This window comes from Callithrix jacchus, chromosome 22 (genome assembly GCF_049354715.1).
Source record: "Callithrix jacchus isolate 240 chromosome 22, calJac240_pri, whole genome shotgun sequence".
NCBI lineage: Eukaryota > Metazoa > Chordata > Mammalia > Primates > Cebidae > Callithrix > Callithrix jacchus.
Genome location: NC_133523.1, coordinates 25,378,987 through 25,394,687, shown reverse-complemented (window position 1 = coordinate 25,394,687; position 15,701 = coordinate 25,378,987). Strand labels below are relative to the sequence as shown.

General features: G+C 40.7%; 1 protein-coding gene across 9 annotated transcripts in view; it reads right to left on the bottom strand.

The window, feature by feature from the left end:
- Nucleotides 1–15,701, bottom strand: part of LOC100401997 (uncharacterized) — a 40,520-nt gene that overhangs the window by 13,899 nt on the left and 10,920 nt on the right. For 3 of the 9 annotated variants that reach the window (XR_013530945.1, XR_013530946.1, XM_078359923.1), the window contains exons 2-3: nt 10,095–10,216; nt 5,774–6,447 (exon numbers count right to left, since the gene is read on the bottom strand). The exons of 1 other annotated variant lie outside the window; for it this stretch is intronic. Coding sequence is in view for 2 of the 8 variants with exons in the window: in XM_078359923.1 (XP_078216049.1) it covers nt 5,774–6,169 (396 nt within the window). In the remaining 6 variants the exon portion in view is untranslated. Of the gene's footprint in view, nt 1–5,773; nt 6,448–10,094; nt 10,217–14,735; nt 14,854–15,701 lie in introns of all 9 variants that reach the window. 5 more of the 9 variants (XM_078359921.1, XR_013530947.1, XR_013530948.1 and 2 more) reach the window with 5 other exon arrangements.

Genomic DNA, 15,701 nt, shown 5'->3' with positions numbered 1-15,701 from the left:
GCAAACCTACGTAATAAACCTGCACATTCTCCACATGTATCCTGGAGCTTAAAAATAAAGTAAGTATTCAATATTTCATCATTGCTGGGCAGGTCGCTCACTCTGTAATTCCAGCAGTTTTGGGTTCTGAAGTAGGTGGATCACCTGAGGTGAAGAGTTCCAGATCAGCCTGATCAACATGGAGAAACCCTGTCTCCACTAAAACTGTAAAAACTAGCCAGATGTGGTAGCCTGTGATTCCGGTTGCTTGGGAGGCTGAGGCAGCAGAATCACTTGAATTCTAGACATGAGGTTAGCAGTGAGCTGAGATCATGCCATTGCACTCCAGCCTGGGCAACAAGAGCAAAACTCTATCGAAAAGAAAATGAGAAAGCCAGTTTTTTCTTGTTCTCCATCTCTAGGATTTCTTCTCAGATAAGATTCTCTGGACAAATTACACCTGCATCTTGAGAATATGATTTGAATGGTGTCAGCACCACATGTTTACCTGCTGCCACCACACCCATGGGCGGAAGAATCAAGACAGAAATACTACAGCTATTTCTGTACTTTGTAACAGAAAAGATTCAGGAACAATAAGCTGCTCCACAGGCAAAAAAATATATAAGTTTTTCCTTTCCTGTTCTCAGTTGCCCTCCCATGCCAACAATTTCTCCTATGCTAAAGAAAATATAAGCTACATTGCTGTCCCTATGGAACCCGATGAAAAGGGGCTCTAGGACCCCCCTTTAGTGAACAGGTGAAACTTAACTCTCACAAATATATCTTGACCCCTTATATTTGATTCTGGTCACAACTTACAGTCACATGAGACATTTGATTTAAAAAGCATGGGCTGGGCATGGTGGCTCACGCCTGTATTCCAAGTACTTTGGAGGCCAAGGCAGGTGGAACACCTGAGGTCGGGAGTTCAAGACCAGGTTAACCAACATGGTGAAACCCCATCTTAAAAAAAAAAAAAAGGCCAGGTGCGGTGGCGGTGGCTCAGGCCTGTAATGTAATCCCAGCACTTTTGGAGGCTGAGGTGGGTGGATCATGAGGTCAAGAGATTGAGACCATCCTGGTCAATATGGTGAAACCCCATCTCTACTAAAAATACAAAAAATTAGCTGGGCATGGTGGTACGTGCCTGTAATTCCAGCTACTCAGGAGGCTGAACCAAGAGAATTGCCTGAACCCAGGAGGCGGAGGTTGCAGTGAGCCGAGATCGCGCCATTGCACTCCAGCCTGGATAACAAGAGCAAAACTCCACCTCAAAAAAAAAAAAAAACCAGCACCCCAGTACATTAATCAAAATCTATGACAGGAAGGTTACCAGTAAAGAGATTTTTGCAAATTAGTCATGTGATTCTAATTAGCAACCTAAACTTAGAACCACTTAACTAAGCACTATCTCTCAAGCTTTAATAAGCCTACAATTACTTGGTAATTTTGGTCCCACTCTATGTAGCGTGACTCTACAGGTTTGGAAAGAGCCAATAAATGAGTGTTGTCATTAAGTCCCCTGCCATTGCTGAGGTTGCTCCCCCAGGCTCATTATTAGCATTAGTTAGAGAAAGCAGGCCCAGCACAGTCTCTTATACTTTGTACCATTATTACAACACAAATACTTCTGGCACAAAGGAAGAAAACCAATATCCATCTTAAAGTATCATAATCTTTGCTGGCTTTTTAAAGTTTACAGGGAAAACAAGAAGTGGCAACAACTAAGTCTGCATTTATTTACTTATTTATCGAGACAAAATCGTGCCGTTACCCAGGCTGGAGTGCAGTGGTGAGATCTACACTTACTTCAACTTCCGCTTTTGAGGTTCAAGTGATTCTCCTGCCTCAGCCTCCCAAGTAGCAGGGACTACAGTTCTGTGCCACCATGACTGGCTATTTTTTTTTCTTTGTATTTTTAGTAGATATGTTGGCCAGAGTGGTCTCAAACTCTTGACCTCAAATAATCAGCCCACCTCAGCATCCCAAAGCACTGGGATTACTTGTGTGAACCACCATGCTGGGCCTTAAATCTGTATTTAGAAAACAACATAGACACATGTACTAATAAAATGTTTATTAAGCAGATACTATGTGCTCAAGATGATTTTACAGAGCACTTTAACAACACATTATGGGACTTAATTCTAATAACAGCCTATGCACTGATTCTAAGGCCTCAATAACTCTAGATATTTAGAAAAAAACTCAGAATATTTATTTCTTCCCATTTCTCTGTCATGGATTTTATTTAAAATGTATAAAATAAAATCTAAATACAGACAAATGGGAGTCATACAGAAATAAAGAGTTTAATGTAATTTACAAAAATGTATATTGTATTTATATTTACTTTTTGTGCCTTGTGGAGAAACGACTAGATCTGCAGGAACAGAAAACAAGTTGCTAAATAGAACATCTCTGCAAATACTAATTTTAAAGTTAAAAATTTGAAATTAAGACACTAAAATACATACTTAACATTTCTGATTTATCTGGTTTTTTTTTTTTTTTTTAGAAAATTGTGAGCATGAGCTCTATAAGTAGAACAAGATTCATCACTCAAAACTCTGATGCCCACTCACACAGGGCTGAGAATGCTTGTCCAACCACCAGACTGGAAAACTTCATAACTCATGGGACATTCAAATACAAAAAAAGAGTCTTGTCTCAATAGTGGGAAAGAATTAGCCTTAGACTGAACATTGCCCTAGTGCCCTCTACAAAGGACAGAGAAAGTGTAATTCCCAACTTCAAGACCAGCAACATTCATGCATCAGAGAAGACAGAGATCCAGGTAAAAGCAACAGCAGACCAGCATAATGATTTAATGAAAATGGAACGACATGAGCAGCCAGCCACTGAGCCCTGCACCATTGGGAACTCTCAAAACAGATTCTATAAAATTATATACAGTTCTCTCAATCCACCCAAGATGGCTGATCACTAGCAGCTCAGGATTGTAGCTCCCAGTGAAAGCGCAGAGAAAAAGAGGACGCCACACTTTCAGACGAACTTTTGCTGCTCACGGATCAGGAGATTCCCAGGGGAGGAGACCCACAGGTCACCAGCGCAACTCTTGTGGCCAGCACGGCGGTTTGGCCGGTGCTTCGGCACAGTGGTTCTTTGTGCAGAGTACAGGAGACTGGTTTCCCTTTTGGCTGACATTTGGAGCTCCAGGAAGGCAGGGTCGCCTATTCAGCTGATTGAAGGACAAACCCAGTGAAGGAAGCCAGACCAGATTCCTGGGCAGAAAAGCACCATCAATCTTAACACCGCTGCTTTAGCTGGCACAGTGGGATGCTCAGACTTGGGCGCTGGGAATCAATAAATTGGACATCCACTCAGAAACCTAATTAGAAAGTCAGTAATTACAAAGACGACAGATGGATAAATTTATAATGAAAGGAAGAAACCAGCCTAAAAAGGCGAAGAATACCCAAAATTAGAACACCTCTCCCTCCACAGGGGATCACAATTCCTCATCAGCAACGGAACAAGGCCTGATGGAGAATGACTGTGTTCCATTAACAGAAGTAGGTTTCAGAAGGTGGATGACAAGAAACTTCTGGGAGTTAAAAGAACTTGTTCTAACTCAATGCAAGGAAACTAAGAACTTTGAAAAAGGTTTGACAAAATGCTAACGAGAATAGACAATATAGAGAGAAATATAAGTGAATTAACGGAGTGGAAAAACAACATGAGAACTTCACAAAGTATGCACAAGTTTTAACAGCTGAATTAATCAAGCAGAAGAAATGCTATCAGAGGTCAAAGACCAACTTAATGAAATAAAATGAGGAGAGAAGAATAAAGAAAAAAGGATAAAAAGGAATGAGCAAAGTCTCCAAGAAATATGGGACTATGTGAAAAGACCTAATCTACATTTGATAGGTGTACTGAATGCAACGAAGAGAATGAATCCAAGCTGGAAAATACTCTTCAGGATATTATTCAGGAAAACTTTTCCAACCTAGCAAGGCAGGACAATATTCAACTCCAGGTAATACAGAGAACACCACAAAAATATTCCTCAAGAAGAGCAACCGGAAGGCACACAATCGTTAAAATCACCAGGGTTAAAATGAAGGAGAAAATACTAAGGGCAGCCAGAGAGAAAGGTCAGGTTACCCACAAAGGAAAGCCCATCAGACTCACAGCAGATCTCTCAGCAGAAACCCTACAAGCCAGAAGAGAGTAGGGACCAATATTCAACATCCTTACAGAAAAGAACTTTCAACCCAGAATTCATATCCAGCCAAACTAAGCTTCACAAGCAAAGAAAAAATAAAATCTTTTATGAACAAGCAAGTACTCAGAGATTTCATCACCACCAGGCCTGCTTTACAAGAGTTTCTGAAAGAAGCATTACACATAGACAGGAATCAACCAGTATTAGCCTTTCCAAAAATATACCAAAAATTAAACAGCATCAACATAATGAACAATTTACATCAACTAATCAGCAAAACAGCCAGCTAACATCAAATGGCAGTAATCCTAAATTTAAATCGACTAAATCCCCCAATCAAAAGACACAGCCAAAACCCATCGGTATGCCACATCCAGACCCATCTCACATGCAAGGATACACAAAGACTCAAAACAAAGGGATGGAGAAAGATTTACCAACCAAATGGAGAGCAAAAATAAACAAATAAATAAAAAGCAGGAGTTGCAATTCTCACCTGTGATAAAATAGATTTTAAAGCAGCAAAGATCAAAAGAGGCAAAGAAGGTCATTACATAATGGTAAAGGATCAATGCAACAAGAAGAGCTAATGATCCTAAATATATAAGCACCCAATACAGGAACACCCAGATACATAAGACTTATAAAGAGACTTAGACTTTCACACAATAATAGTGGGAGACTTCAACATCAATATTAGATAGATCAACGAGACAAAAAATTAATAAGGATATCCAGAACTTGAACTCAGATCTGGAACAAGTAAACATAATAAATACTTATAGAACTCTCCACTTTAAATACACAAAATATACACTCTTATCAGTACCACATCACACCTACTCACAGGTTTAAATGAAATATTGGTTGGCTATTTGTTTGTTATTTTCCTCTCATTTTTTTTTCCTGTCTCCATTATTAAGCACAATTATTGGCATAAAAGAGGTTTTTAATACCCATTTTTAGACTGCATTCTAGCCTGGGCAATAAAGCAATACTCCTGTTCTCTCTCCCTTTTCCTCTTCCTCTCCTTTTCCTTTTTTTTCTTTCTCTCTTTTTCTCAAAAAGAAGAAAATTATATACAATTCCTTTTTTTTTTTCAAGCCAAACTGTATCCAGCTTTATTAAAGATACTTTCCATGAACAGTCATGGTATTTCAGGCCGGACATGGGCAGACAATCATTAGCAGTATACAACAACTTTCAAACTCCATTCTTTGATGGACTACCAAAGATCAGAAGCCACTATAAAACCCAATTAAGTCTTCATCTGATGCTCTGAACAGGGAAAGTTTAGAGTGAGGGTTGACATTTCACATTTAGCATGTTGTTTTACTTTTCACCAGCCAACCCTGACTTTCAGGAAGTGAAATGAAAATGGCAGAATTTATCTGAAGATCCACTCTAGAAATGGAATCAATGCTCTTTTGACAGGTGCCATCTCAGTGGCATCACTGGCAAGTCCAGATTGCCTGACACGCTGGTAGCCAATGACTGGGGGTCAGGTCCTAACAGATGTCTGGGCTTAAGGGAGTTAAGTCTATGCTGAAAGACGGAAAGGGAGAAGAGGACATAAAAGTGAATTTGTTTTTTCCATACCACAAGGCTTTTGTGTGCCAAGGTGGCCATGTGTGTCAAAGTCAGGAAATCACTCCTCCTGGGAGCCAAGAGGAAGTCTCTCAAAACTAGAAGGGAAAGTCGTTTCCCCACATCAATCCAGCGCTGGAGACATTCTATTAGTGACATATGCCCCTTCCCCGAAAACAACAATGAAGTGTTCTGTGTGCTAACAACATAGCTTGAAAAAGTAAAACAAAATCCTGCATTTTCATAAAACTTGATAAAAAATGGTATTTCAAACTGTACAGTCACCAGAAGTACAGTTATCAAAAATGCACACACTTCACTTGGCGTCTCCAGCACCTTCGGCTTTCTGTGCCAGGTCTGTTTTGGCATCTCCATTTTCTGCAGGGTTATTCCCTTCCTTGCCAGCATCAGCTTTTCCCTTTTTCCCTTTGGGTACCTTCTCTCCCTTCTTTGCAGGGGCCTTTTTAGGCTTGGGCTCTGGCTTTGGATGAGCAGGTTTAGCAGACAACCTCGCAGATCTTCTCTGTGGTTCGTCCTTCACCTTGGCTTTATCTCCTTTAGCATCCCCTTCAGCCTTTCTCTTGGGCATGGTGGCGACGGTGGCGGGACATAGGCACGTGGGCTTCGGTAGGTCCCGGGGTCGTTCTCGCCTCCTCTTCACACCGCTCAGAAAATTATATACAATTCTTTACAAAACATAAAATTTGATAGGGCTAATTTTCATAAAAGTAATAGAAACATCTCCCAATAATAATAAATAAGATATAGTAGCAGTGGTCTTAAAAGACTTAATCTTAACCACCTCTAAATTAATAAATTAACTCTTTTTATTCACTCTTCGCAATATATTAATGATATCTCCTTTCTGGTATGTAAAATATACTGAAGATCTTCTGCTCCCAATAATTGAAGTTGATGAAGAAGTTGAAAAGGTTTGTTCCCCAATCTTTTCATGTGAGTTGTAATTACAATTATATTGTTTTATTATTAACTATACAAATCTATCAAATATAAGCAAAAAAAATCTATTAATTCTTTAAAAACTCACTTTTAACGCTTTGGAGACATTCAGTAAAATGAGTTGCTAAAAATATTGTTAAGTTGGGTATGGAAGCAAAAAATGGTAAAAGTGGGGGCAGGGCAAGGCAAGAGAAAGGATTATAAAAGATCAAGAAAAATTCTGCAGTTAGGTAGTTTCCCAAGTGTCATTAAGTTTTCTTCCATGAAGACACCAAAACTGGAAATCTTAGTCAATGTAGTTTGGTTGTAGTTTCAGTCAAAATGACTGTATATGATGCAATAAACAAACCATGCTAAAAAGAAAAAAGAAAAAAAAAGAAAAACTCTGATCCTTTCTATTCAGTACTATGAGGTGAGAATCAAAGGTAGGGCCAGACCGAAATAAGGCCTCCAAAAAGGGTCAATCTAAAAACGGCTGGGGCAGAGAGTAAACCCTATGTACAATCTGGTTCTCTATGCTACTCGGTGTGTTTCCAGTTCTGTTTTTTCTAAGCTTACCAAGGAGAATCCTAAATTATAGAGGTTGTATAATTTTAATTTTTTTAACCACCTTTTCATCAATTATCGTATTATATATTAATAAGCAATTAAAATAAATCACTTTAGGTTTTATAGAATAATTTTATTAGAAGATAAATACATATTCTTAAGTTAAAAAAAAAACAAATAATAGCTTGAGTGTGGTGGCTCACGCTCATAATCCCAGTACTTGGGGAGGTCAAGGCAGGCCTTGCACATCAGCCTGGCCAAAATGGAGAAAATTGGTCTTTACTAAAAATACAAAAATCAGCCAGATGTGGTGCCCTACACCTGTAATCCCAGCTACTGAAGAGGCTGAGGTAGGAGAATCTCATGAACTCAGAAAGCGAAGGCTGCAGTGAGCTGAGATCAAGCCACTGCACTCTAGCCTGGGCAACAAGGTGAGGCTCCATACCCAAACACCACAGAAAAGAAAGAAAACCAAATAGTAACAACTCTTCTGTTGATAAATACCCCTTCAGGTGAAAACATCACAAGTCACAACAATATAAAGAAAGTGAGGGTCAGGTGCTGTGGCTCACATCTGTAATCCTAGAACTTTGGGAGGCTGAGGCAGGCAGATTACCTGAGGTTAAGAGTTTGAGATCAGTCTGACCATGGAGAAACCATGTCTCTACTAACATAAAAATACAAAATTGGCCAGGGATGGTTGCACATGCCTCTAATTCCAGCTACTCAGGAGGGTGGGGCTGGAGAATCACTTGAACTTGCAGGGGGAGGGGGGCAGAGGTCACAGTAAGTCAACACTGGTCACAGTAAGTGCCAACAATGGTCACAGTAAGTGCCATTGCTCTCCAGCCTGGGCCACAAAAAAAAAACTCTCTCTCAAAAAAATTAAAAGTTAAAGAAAAGTGGTCCAAAACAAGCTTAACTGTTTTTGCACACATCTATTTATTGTACTCACCACATAATGCATAATTCAATCTTTTATCCAGTTGCTACTATAGACTAAAAGTTCCTGGATTGTAGGGACCGTGTCTGCTTTATCTATTTTTCTAATGACTGTATGAAATACAAGCAACTGGTTTATGTGCCTGAGTCTCCAGATCTCCTCATTGCTTTTCACTCAAGTACAAGGAAACTGGAGAAAGTCTCATTTGAGCACCAGCCAAAAACATCTCTTGAATGAGGTGAAGAACAAACACAGAATGAGTCATTTATCTTAGACTGAGACAGAAGTAGAATTAACCACTCGTCAGCCTAATAAAATTCTGCTCTGGACATTCTCAAATAACTCAAAGATGCCTAGGTGATTGTGATAAGGTTCCCAGGGACCCTGTGCTGGTGGCCCAATGATAAGTCAGACAGGAGAGAGTCAGGCTCTTTCTTCTTCTTTTGTTTTCTTTTTTTTTTTTTTTTGATATGGGGTTTTGCCCTGCTGCCCAAGCTAGAGTGCAATGATGCAATATTGGCTCATTGCAACCTCTGCCTCTGAGGCTGAAGAGACTTTTCTGCCTCAGCCTTCTAAGTAGTGGGGACTACAGGTGCATGCCACTAAGGTGGGATAATTTTTATATTTTTAGAACAGATGGGGTTTTATCATGTTGGCCAGGTTCGTGAATTCCTGAGCTCAGGTGATGCACCCACTTCGACCTCCCAAACTTGAAATTACAGGTGTGAGCCACTGTACCCAGAAAATTTAGGCTGATTCTAAATAAAAAATAAACCTGCCCTGGTGGACCTCCACAACTGGGATATCTGTCATGATCAACTAGCTCTTGGGTAACAGGAAGGACAAGAATACGCTACTCCAGCATCACATTTTTGTGCATAGGTATAGTTGTGGTTATGGCTCTGGATACTTCATAGTCTTGATCTTTCACTCCTAAGATGGTTCTTTACAGATTCTACCATAAGATTCTCTTTACCCTCAAAGCCTCTCACAGAACTGGTCACTGATCAAGACCTGAAAAGCTCAAAGAGCCACACTCTCAAAGGGGGGTTTAAGATGCCTGTGTTGACATCTTGCAATGTAGAAAATGCCTCCTCTTAGTTTTCTGTATATTTTCTATCCAAAGTCTACCTTGTCTTATAAATCCCAGGCAGAGGCCAAAACTTATGTGAAGATTCTAGGTGAAATTAACCTCACTCTCCATTTTTGGGTGTTACACCAAGTAAAGTACAATTGAAAGAGAGATGCCCTCACATCATATCCCTGGGTGACAGAGGAAGACTCTCTCTTAAAAAAACGAAAACAAAAACTGGATTTGCAAAACCAGAGAAAGAGACAACAGAGAAAACTGATAAAAAATTGTTTCTCACTAGGCACAGTGGCTCACACCTGTAATTATAAAAAATTGGGAGGCCAAGGTGGGTGGATCACAAGAAGTTAGGAGATTGAGACCAGCCTGGCCAAAATAGTAAAACCCCATTCCTATTAAAAATGCAAAAATTAGGGGGCTGGGGACAGAAAAAAGAAAAAAATACAAAAATTAGTCAGGTGTGGTGGCAGGTGCCTGTATTCCCACCTACTTGGGAGGCTGAGGCAAAAGAATTGCTTGAACCTAGGAGGCAGAGGCTGTAGTGAGCTGAGATGGCCACTGCACTCCAGCCTGGAAGGCAAAAGCAAAACTTCATCTTAAAAAAAGAAAAAGAAAAATAATAAAGATAGAAAAGGCCAGGTGTGGTGGCTCATGCTTGTTATCCCAGCACTTTCGGAGGACAAGGTGGGTAAATCATGAGGTCAGGAGTTTAAGACCAGCCTGGCCAAAATAGTGAAACACTATCTCTACTAATAATACAACAGAAATTAGCTGGATATGGTGGTGGGTACCTGGAATTCCAGCTACTCAGGAGGCTGAGGCAGGAGAACTACTTGAACTCAGGAAGTGTAGGTTGTATTGAGCCGAGATTGTGCCACTACACTCCAGACTGTATAAGAGAGCGAGACTCCACCTTAAAAACAAACAAACAAATAAACAAAAGTTGTTTCTCAAGCAGACTTTTTTCTTTTCTTTTGGTCATTACTTTATTATAAAAGACATTAAAATTATTTACATGATGAAAGATTTCAGAACTTCAGTAGAATGGACCGCACCATTTCAATAGTGATTTATTTCAGTCTACCTACTTTCTAAGAATGTCACCAACTCTAAATAGGAGATAATCCTTGTCACCTAGAAATACTTTGGTGCCTCCATTTTCTGGGAGAACTTTATCTTCATCTTTTATTCTAACTGGTTGAATCTCTCCACCCTTTCCCTTGGAACCTGGTCCAACAGGGACTACTGTTGCTTACAATACTTTTCCTTGTGATTTTTCTTAAAGCATAATGCTCTGTTGGTTAGTTTAGGCAGCACTCATTTTAAGTAATACTCAGTCAAAAAGTGAAAGAAACAGAAAGTCTTCTTCATTTAAAGAAGTAACTTTGATTATTTATTAGCTACACATCATTAAGGCTTAGGGAATGGGATATAGTGTCTTAGGTGACATTATTTAATTTATACCTACTTGTCACAGTAGTTGTGATAACCTGCTATTTGTCAGCTAGAACTAACTCTTTCTCAGACTAAAAGTTGTTCAGGCTTTATGTTAGCTTCTTGAGCCAGACAGACTCCATCTTAGCTTCTTCATTTTAGTTATTCTCTCACCATGAAGTATGTAACTACAGTATGTAGCTAGGGCAGGCTGACACTGGGCACCCAGGAAGGCCCTGGTAGATAAGAGGCAGAGTTAAGTGGTACCAGCAGAGCCTGGGAATGCAGAAGCATTAGGGTACCCAGAGCCTCCATTATCTATAAGTTGTATGTCTTTCATGACAGCTTTACCCCTCCTACCTGGCACTGTTCTATTTCTCAAATTTATTAGTTTATCTTTTAACCTTCACTTATTCAGCTTTTGTGAAAAATTTGCTTCAGCTGGGTTTTCCCTCCCTTTTAAAACTAAGGTATAAAAGACCACCTAACTTTTTCTTTGGGGCCAAGAGAATTTGGGCGTTAGCCACCTCTCAGTCACCAGCTAAATAAAGGACTCATAATTCAATCTCAGAATGTGGTCATTCCTTGACTCGCTTGGGTACAACATAGTGAACAGTTTCAAGAGATATAGTTGAAAGGGTGAGAAAAACATTACTGTCTTCTCTTAATGTCTCTCTGGGCTTGATCACTAAAAGGGCTCATATTTCTCAGATAAAAGTTTATTTCCCCAAATCTCAAGACCTCCATTTATCATTTAAGGTTGCAGGGTTAGGTTCAAATTACATGCAGTAGCAGCACATGCTACCTGCACATTTGAGCACTTGGCAAGAGGAGAAAAGGAAAGTGGAGGTTCTCGTGTCTATATGTCTACTCGATGCACTCATGTTACTCTAATTGTGTTTCTGTGAGCCATGAGCTCTCAATCAGTTTCAGGTTTTTTGATACAAGAGTCAATGACAGAAGTAAAATGACTGAATGCTCCCCTGTGAAGTTTGTAGTCATCTCATCCAGCCTCTCTAGAAGTCACTGTAGAAGACTATAGATACCAAACAGGCAGAGACACAATTCTGCCTACATATCCAGGAGACAGCATGCACTTTACAGTATAATTGTAACTTGACAAAAAGCTTAAAAGGGAAAGGCCCCTCTAGAATAAAGCTTGGTTGGAACCTTTTGTGTTTATATCATGTCTTCTAACTAAGTGTTTGGAAAATATAATTAAAAGAAATATGTTCTCCAGCCCCAGGAAAGCTTTACAATAATATGACTGTTAGAAAACATAACTGTAAGGCCAGCCACGGTGACTCACACCTGTAATCCCAGCACTTTAGGAGGCTGAGGTAGGCATATCACCTGACGTCAGGAGTTGGAGACCAGCCTGAGAAACGAAGAAACCCCATCTCTACTAAATATACAAAATTAGCCAGGCACAGAGACACATGGCTGTAATTCCAGCTACATGGGAGGTTTAAGCAGGAGAACTGCTTGAACCTGGGAGGCAGAGGTTGTGATGAGCCAAGATGGACCATTGCATTTCATCCTGGGCAAAAAGGATAAAATTGTCAAAAAAGAAAAGAGAGCAATTGAGAAATAAAGTGAGAAAGAGAAAAAGAAAGAAATGAAAGACAGGAAGGAAGGAAGGAAGGAAGGGAGGGAGGGAGGGAGGGAGGGAGGCAGGGAGGGAGGGAGGGAGGGAGGGAGGGAACAAAACAAAACAAAACAAAAACTGTAGGCCAGGTGCAGTTGCTCACATCTGCAATTCTAGCACCTTGGGAGGCCGAGACCAACTGGTGAAATTCTGTCTCTACTATAAATACAAAAATTAGCTGGGCATGTTGGCACATTCCTGTAATACCAGCTACTCGGTAGGTTGAGGCAGAAGAATTGCTTGAACAGGATGCAGGAAGCAGAGGTTGATGTGAGCTGAGGTGGAGCCACAACACTTCATCATGGGCTACAGAGCAAGACTCCTTCTCAAAAAAGAGGCTGGGCACAGTGGCTCTCGCCTATAATTCCAGCACTTCGGGAGGCCAGGATAGACAAAGAATCTGAGGTCAGGAGTTTGAGACCAAACTGACCAACATGAAGAAACTGCATCTGCTAAAAGTAGCAAATTAGCCGGGTGTGGTGGTGCATGCCTCTAATCCCAGCTACTCAGGAGGCTGAGGCAGGAGAATCACTTGAACACAAGCGGTGGAGGCTGTAGTTAGACGAGACTGTGCCATTGCAGTCCTGCCTGGGCAACAAGCACAAAAAAGGCAGGAAGGGTGGAAAAAAGGAGGGGGGGGGAAGAAAGAAAAGAAGAAAGGAAGGAAAAAGACAAAGAAAACAAACTGATTACAAAATTAAATCTGACTGTAAACGGTATCACAGTCAATCTGCTTAAAAGACTGCAAAGACAGAAAGATGATCATCATAATTAGTCCACAAGTAGAAAAACATACAGAACCATGTCATACATAGTTCATCCTAAATTTACCTTGCAACTGGGGAGGCCATCCATGTATACTAATTAGTTACAGTTAATGACTGAATAAACTTTCCACATCTTCATGACTGAAGGTAGTTTTGCAACTAGAAGCCCGGTGCCTGCTGAAGGTAGGCTTTCACTTTTCTACAAAAATCGTTGATTAGGGTGAATGTTCCTTTCTATGTACATTTTAAAGCCATGGCTCTCTACTTCCTGAGCACTGGGATCTAGCACTCCTGCTTGCCCTCCCCTGGGGGTTAGTGTACTCTCTTGACTCCTACCATCTGCAACTGAGTCACATTCCACAACACAGAACCCACAGCTGGTAACTCATAACTTATGTGAACCCAAATTGCCACAACAGCACTGCAGTGTCACATCAGAGAGTAAAGTCTGAGCTGCAGGAGGACAGCCTGCAGGACTCCTGGGTAGAACTGCTCCTTCACAATAACGGAAATGGGAGCCGTGTCTCATCCTATGCTTCTGTTATTAATGATGGGAAAAATACTGCTGGATTTCAAGCAGTAGTCCAGGTAGAGATAGCTTCAAGAGTTCTCACTGTGACAGCCCACCTCATTCACAGACACAAAGGGAAACTAATAGGTCTCCTTAAAAAGATACCTAAAGCACTGGAGATAAAGACAGCTCTTGGCCAGGCACGGTGGCTCATGACTGTAATCCCAGAACTTTAGAAGGGTGAGGTGGGAGGATCACTTGAGGTCAGGAGTTCAACAGCAGCCTGGCCAACATGGTGAAACCCTGTCTCTATAAGAAATAACAAAATTAGCTGGGCATGGTGGTAGGTGTCTGTAGTTTTAGCTACTGAGAAAGCTGAGGTGGAAGAATCACTTAAGCCTGGGAGTCAGAGTTTGCAGGGAGCTGAGACTTTGCCACTACACTCCAGCCTGGGCAAAAACAGCTCTCATTCTGAGAAAGATTACACTGAGAAAAATAAAAGTTAAAAGCATCTGAAGAAAATTTCAGATTGACCAATTCAGCCAGAAAATATATCTCTATAAGAATATTGCTCTCTAACTGCTCAAAGTGCACGGCTACTATCAGCATTAGAAACATTAATGTGGCCGGGTGCGGTGGCTCACGCCTGTAATCCCAGCACTTCGGGAGGCCGAGGCAGGTGGATCACGAGGTAAAGAGATCAAGACCATCCTGGTCAACATGGTGAAACCCCATCTCTACTAAAAATACAAAAAATTAGCTGGGCATGCTGGCGTGTGCCTATAATCCCAGCTACTCAGGAGGCTGAGGCAGGAGAAATGCCTGAATCCAGGAGGCGGAGGTTGCGGTGAGCCAAGATCATGGTAACACAAGTGAAACTCTGTCTCAAAACAAAAATAATAATAATTAATGTGCTGGACACAGTGGCTCATGCCTGTAACCCCAACACATTGGAAGGACAAGGTAGGTGGATTACTGGAGGTCAGGACTTTGAGACCACTCTGGCCAACATGGTGAGAACCTGTCTCTATGAAAAATACAAAAAATAATTAGAAAGCCATGTGACAAGTACCTGTAATCCCAGCTACTCCAGAGGCTAAAACAGAAGAATCACCTGAACCTGGGAGGTGTAAATTGCACTGAGTTGAGTTTGAGCCACTATCCTTCAGACTTGGTGACAAACTGAGACTCTGTCTCAAAAAACAAACAAACAGAAAACATTAACATTAGGAAGAAAGGGGGCATATTCTCCGAAGAATTTCATATGGTTTCTCTTTCATGTCTGTTACTCTCGGGTCTAGCCATTGAATGGGAGATCTACATTGGAATCCACACCAACATTTTTTTGTTTGTTAAAAAAAAAATTGTGTTTGTATTGTATCATGAGGCATTGAAACATCAGAACAAATCAGTGTCTGGGTGATGAGGCAGCTGCTTTTCCTTTCCTGTCTTTGGGTTACTGAAGCAACTTGTTAGTATATAAAAAAAAAAATTGTGGGGGCAAATTTTACATTACTTAAGTCTTTTCAAGGCATGTGCTTCCACCAGCACTTTTTGATGAATAATTAGAATCTGACTCTGTTTATATAGCGGAATATATTAGAGCTTGCAACATAGCTCACTGAAAAGCTATTATGATTTTTGAGTGGCCACATCACCTTTCTTTATTTCTCTTGTAAAACCAGTATTTCAGGCTGGGTGTGGTGACTCATGCTTATAATCCCAGCACTTTGAGAGGCTGAAGTGGGCAGATCACCTGAAGTCAGGAGTTCGACACCAACCTGGTCAACATGATGAAACTTCATATCTACTAAAAATACAAAATTTAGCCAGGCATGGTGGTGGGCACTGGTAATCTCAGCTACTCTATAGGCTGAGTCATAATAATTGCTTGAACCCAGGAGGTGGAGGTTGCAGAGAGCCAAGATCATGCCACTGCCCTCCATCCTGGGTGACAGTAAGACTCCATCTCAAAAACAAACAAAACAAAAAGCAGCATTCCAATACAGTAAAATGAAAGATACTAAAATTATACTTA